Here is an 18,274-nt window from a genome sequence, read left to right on the forward strand (position 1 = left end):
CTCTGGTCCTCAGCGTTGCCCTCCCGTCCTTCCCTCCTTCCTGTGTTGTTGTCTGCACTGAACCACTGCATAGGCTTTTAAGTCTGTGCTTCAGAATAACTTAGTTTCGTTTCCTTTTGTAAGAAAACATGGCAAACACAAATTTGTGAAAGTAGTTTAAATCCTTCATTTCTCAAGATTTTTAATTTTATGTCTTATCTTGGTGGCTTGTTTTGCATGTACTTGAATAAAGCCTCTTGATGTCTGCTCACATGTGCTCCATTTTATGTGGTCCACGAGCAACAGGGGACGCCATGCCAGTTGCCTAGAGCACAGGGCAGGTGCTTAGGGCTCTGTGATGAGGTGGTTCCCTGAAGCAGAAGAGAAATGGAAGGCCACTTTATAAGCTCAGCGTAGAAAATGTTTGCCATGACAGCTTTCAAAGTGGAAGATGTTTTGTTTTGTAGAAATGGGGTCTCACTGTGTTGCGCAGGCTGCTCTTGAACTCCTGGGCTCAAGCCATCTGCCTGCCTCAGCCTCCCAAAGTGTTGGGATTGCAGGTGTGAGCCACCGCACCTGGCTGAAGAGGTTTCGTTTTAAATCCATCAAAGTCAAACAGTTAAAAAACCTCAAACACTGAAAGGGTGAGTTGTAGCAGTAGTTGAAATAGGATCATTGCTGTTCTTGTCCAGCAAGTGACTAAAAGCATGAGAAATACTTAGTTTTGAACACAGCTTCTGTCACCAATAAATGGTGAGACCTGGGACAGATCCTGATCTTTCTGAGCATCAGTGTCTTCGTGGTAAAGTGGGTAAAATAGCCAAGATGGCTGGGAGTGAGACCATGCACATGAAGCACTCAGTACTCCTTGAGCTCAGCAGAATTAGGACTGTTACTTCCTGGTGAGTCCCTCAGTGCCCATTCTCGGCTGGGTCTCATGATGGCTGCCGGCTCCCACCAGTCAGCCCTCAGACTTTAAGTCACCTTTAGTTGAGCACCTCTTGGTGGAATTCAGAACTGACCCCGCACAGTGGATGAGAACATTCTAGGCTGTCTTTTGGCATCCTGCTCAGTGGATTCTGCTCTGGGTTGGGATTCTCAATCTTTGCTTTTGGCATGCAGAGCAGCAGCGTGTGAACCAGCGGATCGAGAGGCATTTCCCTCCAAAATGGGAAGCTTACTCTTGAATTCCTCCGTGTCCCAAACGGTCTTCAGCCATGTCCAGTGCATTCTTCTAGGGACTTTGGGAGGCATCGTAGGACGAACAGAAGGACCCCTGTACAGGGGAAGGCCGCACAGAAAACTAAAGCATGATAAGGAGATGGCAAAATGGATGAAAAGGTGCTGAGGGCTGTGGGGGCAGTGGGTGGTTTTGGTTAGGAATGTCAGCTGTCTGTCACGGGGACTTTGGCCTCAGACCTAATTTTGCAATTCACTGGCTGCGTGGCCTTGAACAGGTTAATAGCTTTTCTGTGTGGGCTGCTGTCTGTGCCGTGAAGATGCTGCAGGACCCGGCTCCTGAGGCTCGATGACCTGCTTCTCAGTTTCTTGCTATCCTTCCAGACACGTCTCCATGCACACACATGCGCGGCTGTACTTACCTGTGTGTTCTGTCGCTTAGTATTCTTGTGGCACTTTTTCTACATCAGTCCTTAGATAGGGACTTCATTCTCCTTAATGTGATAAAGATGTTCCATAATTTAAAAAAAAGTATTCTTTTGTGCAATTTGAGGTTGATTTAAATTGCGTTAGTTGAAAGCGTGTCGTTTCTGGCATTTTTTTAAACATTAAAATAATTTACTTTTACAGCGTATTAAAATATTGATCTTTAAAAACAAAACTGATTTTTTTTTTAAATTTTTGCATTATAATCTAAATATCATGATGCATTTTGAACGTCTCACCAATGAGCTTTTGGCAGTCGAATGTTACATCACTTTTCTGTTCTTTGAACTTTCTTTTCCATTTCATTTCCCTCGCAAAATTTTATCCTGTTAGCCTGGCTGTCGTATGCCTTTGCAACAGAAATAGGGATGTAAATCGAAGCTGAAAAAACTTATGTTCCTAACCATAAGGCCCTAAGGGCTTAAAAAAAAAAAAAAAAGCCTTCTGGATTGCGTTCCTACTACAATGCTTGAACAAAACAACGTGAATCTGTCACCCACTTAGAACTAATTCCTGATGATAAAATACTGGGAATGTGTTTTTGAAGGGCTGGATAGGGCTTTTTGGTTAATTATTGAATCGATGGATGGTTATGTTTGACGGCTTAGACGAGACAGGATTCCACGTTGGTCCTGCTGTTTTTGGTTTTATAGCTCTGGGTGCTGGGAAACTTGGGTCACATCAGTAATATGTGGGAGAGGAAGGAGTCCTTGGCTTCTTTGAGTTGTGTGCCAGGGGTCTCAGTGGTCCGTCGTCAGAAACTGTTTTTGACGATCTCCGTCTATTTTGTTGAAAGCAAAGGATTGCAACCCAGCTGACTTACCAAGGGCTTTCTAGTCAGCTGGTGAGCTGCTGGTTTTGTCACGCCCGTGCCAGTGTTCAGGTGGCCCTGTGCCGGCTCCTGGGGTCTGCGCCCTAGGTGGATGGTGCGTCCAGTGTGTTCAGAGCAGAGGTTGTTTTTTAGGTGGGAAAAGGGCTTTGTGGAAGGGAACACACACACTGAGATGCTCGCTCAAGGAGAGTCATCTTTAGGAAACAGGACGTTCTGGAAGGTGGGGACCTGGAGACTGTGTTGCTGAGAGCTGTTTGCATCCATGAGCCCCCTAGAAAGCTGTGGGGCACCCGAGGGGCACGTTATTCCAGTTGGGAGCTGGTTGTCTTAGACTATGATTTCCTTCACGTTAATAAGGATCTTCAAGGAAAAAAAGGTATATTTGGTCAAATGACCTTGCCAAATGGTGGCCTGAAGACATTTTACTCTATTAAAATTTCTTCTCAGAATGTTGATGTGCCAGTGGCCACTGTGAATAGTCATTAGGGGACTGTTGGCTACCCAGCAGCACCGTCCTTTTTCAGTTGCTCATGGGGAGAGAGAGAGAATGAATGTGTGTGTGGACATGCTGTGGGCCTAGGATCCCGGGGGCACCAGTGTTCCATAGCCTCCACTTGGGGAACATATCAAGCTCGTGCAAGCCAGGTAGCCTCTCCAGTTCTACATCTCTGAGGAGCATAGGACTGTCACAGCCTGTAGGTGACTGTGGTGACCAAGCCAGAAGCCACCTGGGTTACTTTTCATACCTGACCTATAGGTCATTTGTCAGGTTTTGCTGTGTTAACGTTAGGTGTCACCAATAACAAGTAGAGGAATTTAAAAAATAATGTTTTTGAATGAAATGCAGTTGATTATGCGTTTATTTTAGGAGAAAACCTGATGGTCCCGTGATTTACTTGGGCATGGCATGGTGCTGTGCTTGCACTCAGTGTGGGGACAATTACAGTGATAGCAGCTGGAATTTCCTGTGTGCAAATCACACAAAGGCAGGCTTCCCAGGTTGGTTTTTGGAGAGTGAAATCCAAGAATGGTGTTTTATTGTCAGGTGATAATCACTTTGTATTTCTAGTGCTAGTTCTTTCTCTCCCTAGCCTTCCGCAACAAAGTGTTCCTTAGATATCCCTTGTGACCAGAAAGCTAAGGCTTAAAAACACATGATTGAAAACTGTGGGTGAGTCTGTACTTTGAGATGAAGCTGTGTTAGCTGCCGCCTGTCTGAACACATTCGTGCTTCCTCCAGGGTGGCGCCAGGCTTGGTGGTTTCTGGGCCATGGTCTGTTCTTTTGTAGAATCTTTTCCTTCAAAGCAGAACCCTGAGCCCTTTGGTTGTAGCTCACACATGTTCCTGCAGGACCTGGAGGCAGCATGTGTGTCCTTCCATCCCAAGTCCAATGTGATGTTTGCCCCTTTCTTTCCAGGGCGCTACCGTTGTGGAATGATACCAACACTTACTTGGTTACGAACGTTAGATCTGTCCCATAGGAATGAGTTGGGATGGAGTGACTGAAAATGTCAAGCCGGTTTTCATGCAAGTGTGCCACCCTAGAAGCTTTATTAACTGGGTGTGATAACAGCTGGTGCGGTCACAGTCTATTCTGTATCACACGTTCAGCATCCTCAGCCCAGCTGTCCTGTGCTATCCAGTTGTGCAGACAGAACACCAACAGTTAGGAAAAGTTACATTCTGCTAAAAACCCCATCTCCAGTTTATTCTTCCTTAGCATTTGGGGCTCCTTCCCCCTCAGGACGGGCCCCTGGGAGCGGACTATGTTGAATGACTCTTAGGCCTCCCCCTCAGTGCGGGTCCCTGGGAGTGGACTATGTTGAATGACTCTTATGTGCTCTTACCATGAATGTTGTTGTTTTAAGGCCTTCTTTTTCTTTGTGATTCTTTTGTTCCCTAGCGTCGTCCCCCAGACTACAGTAATACTCAACAATGATCGGCAGAACGCCATTGTAGCCAAGATGGAAGACCCCTTGGGCAGCAGGGCACCGGATTCCCTGGAAAATGTCATTAGCAAGTCAGTAGCACGGCACCAACCCCACCTTTCCCTGTCACTGTGAGGAGTCCCGTGAGAATAAGTCAACGTCCCCAAGCCAGGGCACAGTCCAGCACACGCTTCATCTCTGTGGTCACAGGGTTGAGCCTGGCAGGCACCGCCCCAGCTCTCTGAGGTCGGGGAGGGCAGGCTGGGCGATGCTGAGTGCTGAGTCCAGCCACACCAGGGGCAGCTGCCGCCGGGGACTTCTGTGTCTCGTGCTGGCCAGGGTTGTGGAGGGGGCTGGCTCTGTCTCCTCACAGCAGTCTGTGAAAGCGTTCATCCTCCCACCTAGCTCAGTGGTCCTCACGTCTGTCTGCGCAGAGCGTGTCAGGCAAACAGACGCCCTCTCCCACGGTTGCTAAGTGGTGCAGGCATGTTGAGTTTATGACTTTTTTCTTATACCTTTTTCTCTTGAGACATTTTGAATGGAGCTTTGGTCAGAAGTGGGAGTGGACAGAAGACACCGTCCCCGCTCTGTGTGAGGGGAAGGCCGTGCAGTGGCCTCTGGCTGGCATCCAGGCCCTGCTGTCCCCAGGAGTGCCCCCGGGGCTGCGTGAACCCCCGAGGATGCTGTTGCTTTTTCTTTCCCATCTGTGTCTTCACAAAGTTCTATTTGCTTTTTCTCTCAATCTCCTTTGTGGATTGCTCCTCCTCCAGCTTCATCCCCTTTCTGTGTTGACTCAGCTCAGTTCTCTAGGGCCGCAGCTGTGGTCGCAAGTGTCTGATACGTGGGGTGAAGGGAGAGGAGTTGGTGATGGGCGGTGAGGAGGTGCCAGGGTCAGCTGTGCCTCAGGGGCTTTGCGCTGAGGTCAGCCAGGCAGATGGCTAGTGTTGAGATCAGGTTCACTGTGGACAGCGCTCTAGAGAATCCAGGCCAGAAAGTGCAGAGTGCAGTGCCCTCCCCTGGGTGCAGCCAGTGTTTTCAACACCTTTTTTTTGACTTTGCAAATAGAAAAATTGTGCTCCTTTCTCTTCTCGTGGTGCGTAGCAGTCCACGGTAGGGGATGTTGAAAGGGTCATTAAAAAAGGGAAGTAGTAAGTCTCTAAATCATCCTTTTTTTGAGCACTTGTGGAGGTGGCCTCACCCTGCTTTGCTCGCAGTGTTCTGTCTTTCCACGTCAGCAGCCCTTGGGATGATGGCAGCTCCGATGGGATCTCAGTGGGTTTTTTAAGCCCCTTCAGGGTTTTTTGCCCATGGGCGTACTTGGGAGTGCTGCTCGCATTGCAGAGGCAGAGCCACCTCCAGCGAGCCCAGCAGCGTGGGTCGAATTGACCCAGGCCTCTGGGCTCAGTTTTCCTCATTTAGTCTTTCCTTTAACCTCACCTGAAAAAAGACTCTTAACCAGCATTTTATGGGATGACTGCTGAACTCAGAAGGCAGCATGCTAGGCCTGAGTCCCAGTGAGTTACGATTTTGCTTCTTTTGTGATACAAATATTTTCTTTAAATGGTTAAGTTTTGTTTTATACAGTTTCTTTCAGCCCCAGGCCATTTTCTCCCATGGAGTTGCTATTAATCTTGGTAGAGAGAGCGGTATGGGAAGGCTGTGTGATCCACTGGTCCATGCAGAGTTAGATTTTGTGATAAGGAAAGCGCTGACCTTCGCGTGCTGCTTGCGGCTCTTACTACATCGGGCTGGTGTGTTTTTTTTCCCTTTAGCGCTGTGCCTGGGCGTCGGCAGAACACCATTGTGGTGAAGGTGCCGGGCCAAGAAGACAGCCACCACGAAGACGGGGAGAGCGGCTCGGAGGCCAGCGACTCTGTGTCCAGCTGTGGACAGGCGGGCAGCCAGAGCATTGGGAGCAACGTCACCCTCATCACCCTGAACTCAGAAGGTGCGTACCAGGCATCTTCTTTCCTCGGCCAGAGCACCAGTAGGATTTTTTGTTTGTTTGTTTTGCTTTTTAGAAATTTTTTTGTTTTTTAAAAAAGTGATACAGTGGCCAGGCGCGATGGCTTATGCCTGTAATCTCAGCACTTTGGGAGGCTGAGGCGGGCGGATCACCTGAAGTCGGGAGTTCGAGACCAGCCTGACCAACATGGAGAAACCCTGTCTCTACTGAAAATACAAAATTAGCCAGGTGTGGTGGCAGGTGCCTGTAATCCCAGCTACTCGGGAGGCTGAGGCAGGAGAATCGCTTGAACCTGGGAGGTGGAGGTTGCGGTGAACCGAGATCATGCCATTGCATCCAGCCTGGGCAATAGAGTGAAACTCCGTCTCCCCAAAAAAAAAAAAAAAAAAAAAGTGATACAGTATAGGACAGGCGCAGTGGCTCACACCTGTAATCCCAGCACTTTGGGAGGCTGAGGCGGGTGGATCATGAGGTCAGGAGTTCAAGACCAGCCTGGCGAAAATGGTGAAACCCCGCCTCTACTAAAACTACAAAAATTAGTTGGGCACGGTGACAGGTGCCTGTAATCTCAGCTATTTGGGAGGCTGGGGCGGGAGAATTGCTTGAACCCGCGAGACAGAGGTTGTAGTGAGCTAACGTCGCACCACTGTACTCCAGCCTGGGCGACAGAGACTGTCTCAAAAACAAAAAAAATAGTGATACACTATAAAAATGAAGAATAAAGGGAAAATAACTGTGATTCCACCATTCTGAGATCTCTAAACCTTTTGGGGTTTTTTTGTGCAGATTTCATGATTTTATAACTCACTTCTTTCCCCTACACAGTAGAAATCTTTGCACGTTAGTGCAGATGGACGGAGTCATTTTTAGCCAGTTTTGCTTATTTCATCAGGTCTGGATGCTTTCCACGGATGGCCCCCTGTAACCTTTCATTATTGAAACTAGCATTGGCCTGCGTTGTGTTCTTCGATCAGTGTCCAAGAAAACCATCCTTGGATCAGTGTCTGGACATGGGCTCTCAGAGGCAGGTCGCTGGGCTAGAGGACGCAGCTTCCACGGGGTCCATGGCACAGGATGCACTGCCCATTTCCCCCGAGATCTGGAAGGATGTGAACCTGTTTGTCCTACTTGGACTCCTAGCGGGGGCTTCTCTCCTGCAGGGCTCTGAGGTGCCCTCCTGCCTGGCCCTCGGCCTGCCCAGTGTGCCTTTCAGAGCCCTCTTCCCCTGAGAGCCTCTGTGTGCCCTTCATCCTGTCACCGTAAGTGACCAGATGACTGTCAGTTACTACAGCGTGGAGAAAAGAAAGAACCAAACAGACTTAGCTTTGTGCGTGGAGTTGTAAAGCATGTGTTTTCCGTACTTACTAGGAAGAACTCAAAGTTTTTCTGCCTCTGTGTCTGAGTTGTTGATTTTTCCTAATAACTCGATGTTGATTTGTCTACTGTACAAAGGTTTTCCTGTTAGGAAGACTCATTACCATATCTGAAACATTGAAAACAATGTTTTCCACAAAAATTGCTTTTACCTCTAATACAAATTTCTAGGATTCAGATGGCAGAATGGCGGGAAGAGAGAAAGAGAGGTTGAGTTGATCTTTTTTTTTTTTTTCAAGTTGAGATGTAATTTATATACCATAAAATTGACTGTTTTAAAGCATACATCTCAGTGGTTTTTAGTATATTCTCAAGGTTGTACAGTCATCACTTCAGACTAATTCTAGAATATTTTTTATTACTCCCAGAAGAAGCCGTGTGTCCATCAACAGTCACTTTCCATTCTCCCAGCCTCTAGCCCCGGCACCCAACTCATCTCCGTCCTCGTGGATATGCGTGTTGTGGACCTTGACTCTAAATGGAATCCTGTAGCATCACCCACATTGTAGCTTTTGCCCTAGTGCTTTGTTCCTTTTCATGGCTGCGTGATACGCTGAGGTACGGATGGCCCACATTCTTTTGATCCATCATCAGTTGATGGGCATCTGGGTTGTTTGCACTTTTTGGCTGTTCTCAGGAATGCTGCTGTGAACGTTGAGGTGCAGGTTTTTGTGTATGTATGAATTGCAGGATCAGGGCAATGGAGTTTTTCACACATTAAATTTGAGGAAAGGAGGGATGCTCCTGATTTCATTTTCACGGGATTTGAAAATCACATTGCAGTAACGACAGACTAATTGTTGTAATTATTTTTCGATGTGGATTTTGTGTAAATCCCCACATAGATCTGGCCACCCCGTTCAGGCCTGATGTTTGTTTGATTTAAACTGTGTTAGCTAAGGCAGAAAAACTTGGTAATTCTGGGGAGTCCAGGGTCATAAAAACAAAAAAATCTAAATGAACTTTTGAGAAGATATCAAATTTGGAGCTTACTTAGTATTATTCTGTATCTATAAGGAAAAATACAAATTTTCTTTGTGTCTGAGTTTAAGTTCTTTTGATGTTTTGTGTAAGACATTTTTCTTTAGCTGGGCTTTGAGCAGAGTTTTATAGCCATGTTTGCCACTGATTGTTCTCATCAAACATAATTTTGCTGTACAACACAGGTTGTTAGGATTGGGGTGAATTGCAGAACTTTTTCTCATCTTAAATTTGACTTTATTTTGAAGGAGAGGTCATCATCCAGAGCCATTCTGTTTTCTCATCCCATTAGGAGGAAACATTTTTTGTAATAAATCTGTTTCACTGACTCTGTCCTAGGGAATGTATATCCTAGTGGGGTCGGTGTTATGAAAATATCGGCTTGAACTGCCTTATTTGGCATAGAGGCTTGGTGAAAATGAGGAAGTCACCTTTAAATGATTGTTGCATATGTAAATGTTGGGAAAATAGCCAGTCCGTTGATGTCTCTTACGTGGGATTTACTCTCAGCCCGTAGTGGCGTCCTCTCTTCAGCATTTCCATGGGGGGTGTGAATGTGCCGAGAATGGGGTCAGCACCTTCCTGCCTGTGGCCCTCTGTCCCGAGCACCTGGGCAGGCGGTGAATCAGCGAGTTTCTACGAGGGAAAGCATTAGGAATATGGGAAGTGCCAAAGGGGGGTATGCTTGTCTTTGTATTTAGTTGTTTTAGGCCCTGATAAGAGACAGGAGCCGTAGGAGACAGATTGTTCTTGGCTTCTCGTTTAAGTATTTAAGTGCCTTGAGTCTTAGAGAACCATAAATTTCAAAACGGTTATTTCTTATGAATTCCATATGGCTTGTGTGAATTGACGTGCTGTTTTGTATCAAATTTGGAGTCAGTTTATTGCACTGCAAAGATACCATATCATTTTATTCTAGTTTTTTTCACTTAGATAATTCCATTTGTCATTACACACACTCCGCTGGAATAAGAAGGACGGTAACTCCCAGCTATTGAAAGCAGGAGAACAGTAGACTGTGTCTCATTGGAATAAGGACTGTAGCTCCTGACTGTTGAAAGCAGAGAACAGTAGACTGTGTCTCATTGGCATAAGGACGGTAGCTCCTGACTGTTGAAAGCAGGAGAACAGTAGACTGTGTCTCATTGGAATAAGGATGGTAGCTCCTGACTGTTGAAAGCAGAGAACAGTAGACTGTGTCTCTTTTGAATAAGAAGGACAGTAGCTCCTGACTGTTGGAAGCAGGGAACAGTAGACTGTGTCTTCATTCTTGTGTTTGCCTTTTGTCAGTAGCTTTGGTCTTGCTGTGCCCATAGCTTTGTTTTGTACTTGAAATTGTGTGGGGCCTCATCATTCAAGGACTAAGCTGCGAGCTGAGTTAGAGAAACAAGTTGAGCTAAAATGGACCTAGCATGGGATCTGTTTGTCCATTAAGGGACTTATTTAGGTTCTTAATCAAGAGTTTAAATTCCTGCTGTGTGTGCATTTGATAATTGTTACAAAACGTGACTCATCCTACACACAAAATGTTAGGTACTTCATTTCAGTGGGGGAAGGATTGTCATTGAATTCTAATTGAATTATTGCCAGGAATTGGTCCCATGGACTTCCCAGTCAGTAGAATGACTTACTTGGTAGCCCTTGGTGATGCCGGTGAAGGCTGGTGAGGCACAGCTGGGAGAGTTGGGCAGCTGTGAGAGCTGTCAACTGTGGCCATCCTGCAGCTGCTACTGGCACGCTGTGCTGACCTCGTTGTCCCAGACCTCATTGTCCATGGAACGTCAGCCATGCACGTGGAAATAAGGACATGTAGCCGCACTGCTGTGCGGATTTACAGACCTCACATTCCACACAATGTTAGCTGTGCACATGGAAATAAAAACATGTAGCCACGCTGTGCTGTGCAGATTCACAGACCTCGCAGTCCACGGAATGCCATTCGTGCGCATGGAAAGAAGAACATTTAGCTACAAACATTCCTGGAACATTTATTTACAGAATTCATCTTATGTAAGTGTTTTTAACATAAGTGCTGTATGTGTGAGGTAACAGGGAAACACTTTTTCATGGCAGTCCTGAGTTGATCGCTAATAAGAGTAGGACTTCAGAGAGATGAGGGACCACAATAAAACCAAGGGAAGCGGGAGACAGCAGCATGAGAATGGTCGCGGCTCTGAGTGCCACAGAGCGGCCGGAAGGGCAGTCTCGGGAAGTGAGTGGGGGTGATGGCGTCTCAGCAGCTTGGGTTGAGTTTCTGGATGCACAGCCTGTGCCCCAGGATGGGGGTGTCGGGAGCAGTCTTGATCCATGACAGTGCTGGTGCTGAGCAGTCAGGAGTTCACCCAGGCTCCTCCCTACCACCTCCCCCACCCCGAAAGACGCCCTTTCCATCCCTGCCCTGTGAGACCAGACGCCTGGAGAGCAAACTTCTCAGGTGCTAGAGGCGCTCAGCTCTCCAGAGCTCGGCCGCCGACTGGTGTTGGACTCAGGTTCTCCACGTGACCTGGCGGCACGGGATCCTTTTAACTCAGGGTTAAATTATTTTTCGCTTTAAGAAATGCTTAAGCATTACAGGCAAAATCTTTACAGTAGAATTGTTGATGGAAAACAGCCCACTCAGAAAAACAAACAAAATAAAAGTAGCCCACACCAAAAAAGCATTTTGAAAGAAAATGGTAGTGTTCCGTTTCTAAACTGAGGTCTCTGTAATGTGTAGCTTGTGGAATGCCAGTGTTACAGGTGTGTAAAATCCTTAAATACGATGTCACATAATCATAAAGTCCCTGATGATAGAGCGAGGCCACCCTATCAGGAGCCCACCTGTTTTTCAAAGTTGTCCTCCAGGAGTGTGGACTTTTTGCTGTTCAGGGTACCCCCTTCTTCCTCTCCCCTCCCCTTTTAATCTTTCTGTTCCCCTTTTCCCATCCCAAATATTCATTAAGCATCCACTAGTACCTGATGGGAATGGAGGTTGTTTTGAAGCATCCATATGTGACATCGTAGACATCTAGCCAGTAGATGGCCAGAGTTGGCGTGTTTGGGACAAATGCAGCCTTACCTTTATGGGGTGTCCCGAGTCCCCAGGATCCTGGCATACCCCAACACATATTTTGTTGTGGGGCAAATAATTCTGAGGAGCCCAACAGATAAAATGCCTCGTGCATTCCACATGGAATTCTCATTCTCTACCTTAGATAGGAGAGATGAGTTATTGACAGTTATGGTTCATCGCGTCCTGGCGCTGGAAGCATTTGGAGCCGAGATGTGTGTAACGACGCAGCCTGGTGCTGCCTTTAGGTTGGAATTTTGTGTGGGTTTGCTCTGTGTTATCCATTGTTGGAACCATTTTTTTCATTTTATGCAGAGTTGCCTTTGAAATTCATAAACAGCTTGAGTAAGCCTTTGCAAAAGCCAGATGAAAATTAATTTTTGGCGTGGATGGCATATCTAACATGAATCTGTTCTCTGAAGACTTACCTGGAGATGGTGAGGCTGACCTTGAACTGAACTGACATGGAGTTGGTTGTGTTGTGGAAATTAACACCACTCTCTAAGGCTTTGAACAACCCTGCAGCCCCGTGACTTGCAAAGGATGGCCTTCTGATTTGTTCACTGTCCTGCTGGAGACGGAAACCTGGCATTCATTCCCTCTGTGACTGCAGGGGACTAACGTGTGGAATCCCAGGGACAGGAACACTCTGAGCCATCACCTGAAAAGTGACCGTGGAAGTGCACTTCCCAAGATGTTCATGGAAGTTAGGGCTTCGGTCTTGGACAACACACAGATAACATTTATTGGAATTATTGTTTCATCTGTTCTTGGAAAGTCAGCATTCAAATGAAAGTAGGAGAAAGAGGGATCTTAAAAAGATTGTATTTCAATTATTGGTTAATTCCTTTCTATAGACTGCCTAAGAAAAAAGGATAAATTAATAACTATTCACTGTGTTCTGACAGTACAAATTCCAGGCAGGGATTTTAAAATCATTGTTTTGTTTCCCTTTTTCCCCCCAATAGGGAATTCTGAATATATAAAAAGTTGAGTAATACAGCAAATTATATCAGGAAGCAGATATGAGACAGTGCCTTCCATTTCAGTGTAGAAAAGGCATCATTTAAACTCGGAGCCTTTGAGGATGGGCAGCTTTCTAGGAAGAGACACTAGAAATGTGTGAATCACTGGTTGTTAGTAGGCAGGGACTTCTCATGGCCTAGAGCATTTGCCTGTCACTTGGCCTGCGACCTCGATCAGGGTCATTCATTTCTGCAGACGTCTGAGCACCTCTCCTGTGAGATGGATCATGGGCTGGCTCAGCTGCTGGGGTTACTGTGAGGACTGAGGAAATGAGGCCTCTGAAGTGGTGGAGGTGTGGATTCAGGAGCCTGCCCAACAGGACGGGCCCTCCCTCAGTGCAGTGTGACGTGGGCCTGCCCCATGCCTAGTCCTTAGACCGCTGCTTGCACCCGTCAGAGCTCAGCCTGCCCAACAGGACGGGCCCTCCCTCAGTGCAGTGTGACGTGGGCCTGCCCCATGCCTAGTCCTTAGACCACTGCCTGCACCCGCCAGAGCTCAGCCTGCCCAACAGGACAGGCCCTCCCTCAATGCCTTGTGACGTGGGCCTGCCCCATGCCTCGTCCTTAGACCGCTGCCCACACCCATCAGAGCTCAGCGGGCCTTTGTGCTCTCCTGGTGCAGGGGGCGCCAGGAGTGGTATCCTTCATGGTCTCTACACACGGAGCCTCCTCACACAGGTCAGAACCCCCTTTGCCTCAGAACCTCCTTGCTAAGCAGGGCCTACCCCACAGCCTGTGATTGGTGGGGCCCGAGAATGAGCATTTTCAGCAAGTTCCCTGCCACTGCTGATGCTGCTGGTCTGAGAACATGCCTGAAAATCTCTAGTACCTAGAGGAGTGAGGTGGGAGTGATGTTGTCAACAGGAAATCCGTGGACACAGGTGTGAATGGGAACCAGTAGACTAGGGTGGGTCAGCACTGATAATGTGGCTGTGCTAAGCAGGAAGCGCAGGGCGTGGAGCTGTGAGCCGCAGACACAGGCTGGCACAAACTGGGTCCTGCTGGACACTCGAGGCAGGAGATTCCTGGGAGGACAGGCCAGGTGGCCTTTGGGTAACTGGTGGGGGCAGAGTTTAGAGTCAGAGTCTCCTGCGGTGCTGAAAAAAGGCCAGGAAGAAGTGTTGAGGCCTGGACGAGGCCAGTGGTTGTGGAGAGAGGGCTCATTGTGACCTGCGGTGCAGGAGGAGCCACCCAGAGCTGGGGCAGCTCCGTGTGGGGTGGACGGCACAGCCAGCCTTGGGTGCACTGGGTCTGGACGTTTGCACACCAGCCCTCGGTGGGTCCCGAGCCTGCGAGAGGATGAGCTCAGCGGCCGCCCCAACATTGCCTTGAGGAGCCTGGGGAGGACAGAGGTGGTGGGTGGCAGCTCCCCTCAGGAGCTGGCTGTCATCCTAAGTCAGGGAGGTTCTCTGTGTGGGCATGGAGAGCCCACGTCATCCCTCCTGGAGGGTCTCAGTGACACTTTGACATGTTTTTGACTCACTGTTTGAAAAACAACTGAACTCTTGTCCAGTGTTTACTTTAAAAATATTATCTCACCACAGAGAGCTCAGCTAAGTGTGTTTCAGCACTGTTAATTCCTGAGAGAGGCTGCAGGGATCTTTAGCAGCTTGGTGGCTACAGCTGAGAGCCCCTGCCCACTGTCCCCACACCATCCTCGCACTGGTCCTGCATCACTCACGTCCCGGTGTGGGCGGGTCATGGTCGGGGAGGCCGGTGGCTCAGGATGCTGCTGCCCTTCCTGCTGCCTGCCTCGGGTCCTCTGTTTGTGATCTCCAGGTCCTAAGTCCAGAGATGCTTGGTGTTGCTGGACCACCCTCATCTACCCAGAGTTCCCATTAAATGAGCCTCAGTGCTAGGAACCCTGGAAAGTTTAAAGACCGTGGGTCTCATTGTGAGCCCTACTGACCCCAGGCCCTCGGCTATTCTTGGATTACTGAGCAGCTCTGTAATCAGCTGCTCGCCCCCTCTGCCTGTGCCCTCTGCCCGTGCCCCCTCAGCTCATGCCCTCTGCCTGTCCCCTCTGTCCGTCCCTCTGCTGCCTGTGCTCCCTCAGCTCGTGCCCTCTGCCCGTGCTACCTCTGCCCGTCCCTCTGCCGGTGCCCTCTGCCTGTCTCCTCTGCCCATCCCTCTGCTCTTGCTTCCTCTGCCTGTGCCGTCTGCCTGTGTTGTCCCAGAGACAGGTATGTCTCCTTCCAGATGTGGGCAAACACTGACGTTTTTATTCTTTTAAAGCTTTTTACCCTTCTGGGTCTGTGAAGAGAACCTGGTGTTTGAGACCAGGGCTTGTTTGATGTCAGCTCTTCCAGACCTGAGGACAAACTTGGGCCTGTGCTCCCCCTGGGGGCTGCAGAGGCTCCTGCTGCTGGGCACACACCCACCAGCCTTCTGTGAGCAGCAGGCAGGGCCGTCCTGGGAGGTTCAGATGTGGGGGGCGGGGTGGGGGGTAGGTGCGCTGCGATCTGTTTGCTTCACTGTGTTAGCAGGGCAGGCTCAGCTCTGAGGGGCCGGCCTTCAGTGCAGAGCAAGGAAAGTCAATATTGAGACATTTCAGAATAAAGCTCACAGACGTTCTGAGGCAGCGGTGCCCAGGGTGGCATGACTGTAGCCGACCCTGGGCCTCGGAGACTCTGGCAGAGCGTGGCGTCCCTCCTAGGTCCCGGCCCCTCGTGGGAGGTATTCAGGTTTCCACTGTTCCACAGGTGAGGACGTGCTGGAGGAGGGGAGACTCTCGCAGCCTCACTTTGGTTCAACTTCAGGGTCAGAAGAGATGGTTTGGGAAGCTGCTGAGCTTCCAAGCGGGAGTGACTTTTCTTGTTTATGATCGTTTGTGGAGTTTTCCTCCATCACACGGGGAGGCTTTGAAAAGGCAGCATTTCACTTACTGTACTTGGTCAACCTGAGGACAACCCGGAGACGCCGTTACACAGAGAAGGAGTCCGTGGTTCAGAGAAGACCAGTGATTTGTGAAGGGTCAGCTAGGAAGCTGAGAGCCCACGCTTGGGAGGGAGGGAGGCAGAGAGGTGTGGAGGGGCTGGCGGGCGTCACTGCCTGGGCAGGCAGGTGGGAAGTCCCACTCCGTCGCCACAGGAGTGTGCTTTGCAGGCAAGCTCAGGCCACTCCAGGTGCCACCCTGTCTCCTCCGTGTGGAGCGTGGGCCTGTCCACGGGTCCTTGCTGTGGCCTCACTGACAGTGGAGAACATGGTGCATTCCCACACCTGAATGTGCTGCTCTGGGCGGCTGCATTGTAACTGCCCTGAGAATGCTGGCTTCGGGGGCATGCTGTGACTTAAACACTGTGCAGAGGCAAGAACTGGCATCGTGTGCACAGGGGCGACACCAAGCCGGCTGCTGGTGCTAGAGCCCCTCACCTCTGCGTCTTCTTGGTGGGAGTGGCTGGCCAGTGGAAGAGCATGGCTGGCAGTGAGGTGTGAGGGGCCCCGGGGAGGGTTCCGCTCTGCAGGTGGCTGGGGCAGGTACCAACTGTGTGCAAGTATATCGGTATTGCTGGGGTCTCAGGTCCAGGATGAGCAGAGTGTGTGACCGTGTTGGTGCTCAGGTCCCAAGGCACCGCAGCCCCATAGGCACCTGGCCCTGCTGCTCTCGTGTCCCCCACCCCTGCCCCCGGACGCAGCCTTGGCTTTCTCCTTCTGTTTTTAGTGCCCTTTGAGGTCACAAGATCACAAGGGGTGCATTCCACATGGTTAAGGGACATCTGTGGCAAAGAAGGAAATTTGGCTATGAGAAGGGGAAGAGATTCCAGTGCTCTGGGCAGGAGGTCAGAGTAGGTGCGGTGCACAGACCCCAGGCTCGCTGCCCAGAGGGGAGGTGTGAGGCTCACTGAGCAGAGCGTGAAAGGGCAGCGGCCCAGAACCCTGTGGTGGCCAGGACTCTACAGGGAGGAGCGCAGAGCCCCTTGGAGCTCCACATGTCCCACACGGAGCCCTTTTCTCACACCAGGCCGGGCCGACCCTCAACAGTGCAGAGAGCGTGGTGGGGCATGCTCGGCTCTTCAGGCCATGGCAAGGGCCCGACAGCCTTTTCTCAGTGCAGAGTCCTCTGAACACAGGAACAAGCATTGGCTCTCCGTTGTCCCAGAGACAGGTGTGCCAAGTGGTCTCCTTCCAGATGTGGGCAAACATTGACTTTTTTTTTTTTTTTTTAAAGCTTTTTACCCTTCTGGGTCTGTGAAGAGAACCTGGTGTTTGATACCAGGGCTTGTTTGATGTCAGGTCTTCCAGACCTGAGGATGAACTTGGGCCTGTGCTCCCCCTGGGGGCTGCAGAGGCTCCTGCTACTGGGCACACACCCACCAGCCTTATGTGAGCAGCAGGCAGGGCCGTCCTGGGAGGTTCAGATGTGGCGGGCGGGGTGGGGGGTAGGTGCGCTGCGATCTGCTTGCTTCACTGTGTTAGCAGGGCAGGCTCAGCTCTGAGGGGCCGGCCTTCAGTGCAGAGCAAGGAGGATTGCCAGGATGTGGCCTACCTGCCACATCGATCCATGTGAAATGGATGGAAGGACACCTCGGCCGCTTCTGGGGGCAGTGGGATCGTTTCTGTTCCGTGTCAGTTCTTTCTTGGGCAGTAGTCGGAGGCTCCAGCGCTCTTGGTGACTGCATCACAAGTTAGGAGGGATTTGCCCAGCCCTGTGAGGAGCACCTTTCCCGGGTGTGTCTGAGCAGAGCGCTTTGCTGTCCTGAATGTGAGCTTATCTGAGCCTTGGCCATCTGAGGACCCTGTCTTCTCTTTTTCAGAGGATTACCCCAATGGCACCTGGCTGGGTGACGAGAACAACCCCGAGATGCGGGTGCGCTGCGCCATCATCCCCTCTGACATGCTGCACATCAGCACCAACTGCCGCACGGCCGAGAAGATGGCACTCACGCTGCTGGACTACCTCTTCCACCGCGAGGTGCAGGCCGTGTCCAACCTCTCGGGGCAGGGCAAGCACGGGAAGAAGCAGCTGGACCCGCTCACCATCTACGGCATCCGGTGTAAGTTGGGCCCCGCCTTGGGGGACTGGGGTGTGCGGGGAGCTGGGTCAGGACCCACATTTCAATGCTGAGGACGCTGGCATCCATAGCACCGGCACGGGGCTGCGTTTCTCCAGGCGGTTTGAAATCTCAGCCCGAGGATCAGTGCTCGAGGGGATGGATGCCCGGTTGACCCTGCTGTGCCCATTGCGCATGGCATGCCTGTACCAAAATAGCTCATATACCCCATAATATATATACCTCCTGTGCACCCTTAGAAGGTGAAAAACCCCTCGCCTCCTGTCTGTAGGCCACTCTTGAGGAAGAGAGGAGGAGGAGGAGAGCCGGGGCCTTCCCTGCCGTCCTGGCCGTGCTGACCCAGGCGCCCCTGAGCCTCTCTGCAGCAGGTGGAGTGCCGCCTGCCACCTTCCTTCCAAGAGGGCTGGGCCTCGGCAGCCGTGCAAGGGCCTCAGCGCTGACCTGGCTGTGATGGGAGCCAGG

General features: G+C 50.2%; 1 protein-coding gene across 15 annotated transcripts in view; it reads left to right on the top strand.

The window, feature by feature from the left end:
* The window catches only part of BANP (BTG3 associated nuclear protein), a 126,047-nt gene that overhangs the window by 46,128 nt on the left and 61,645 nt on the right, over positions 1 to 18,274 (top strand). For 12 of the 15 annotated variants that reach the window (XM_055232726.2, XM_055232721.2, XM_063612543.1 and 9 more), the window contains 3 exons: positions 4,381 to 4,497; positions 6,178 to 6,353; positions 17,555 to 17,794. In XM_055232726.2, the coding sequence (XP_055088701.1) occupies positions 4,381 to 4,497; positions 6,178 to 6,353; positions 17,555 to 17,794 (533 nt within the window). The remainder of the gene's footprint in view (positions 1 to 4,380; positions 4,498 to 6,177; positions 6,354 to 17,554; positions 17,795 to 18,274) is intronic. The other 3 variants (XM_055232729.2, XM_063612542.1, XM_063612544.1) reach the window with 1 other exon arrangement.

This window comes from Symphalangus syndactylus, chromosome 11 (genome assembly GCF_028878055.3).
Source record: "Symphalangus syndactylus isolate Jambi chromosome 11, NHGRI_mSymSyn1-v2.1_pri, whole genome shotgun sequence".
Lineage (NCBI taxonomy): Eukaryota > Metazoa > Chordata > Mammalia > Primates > Hylobatidae > Symphalangus > Symphalangus syndactylus.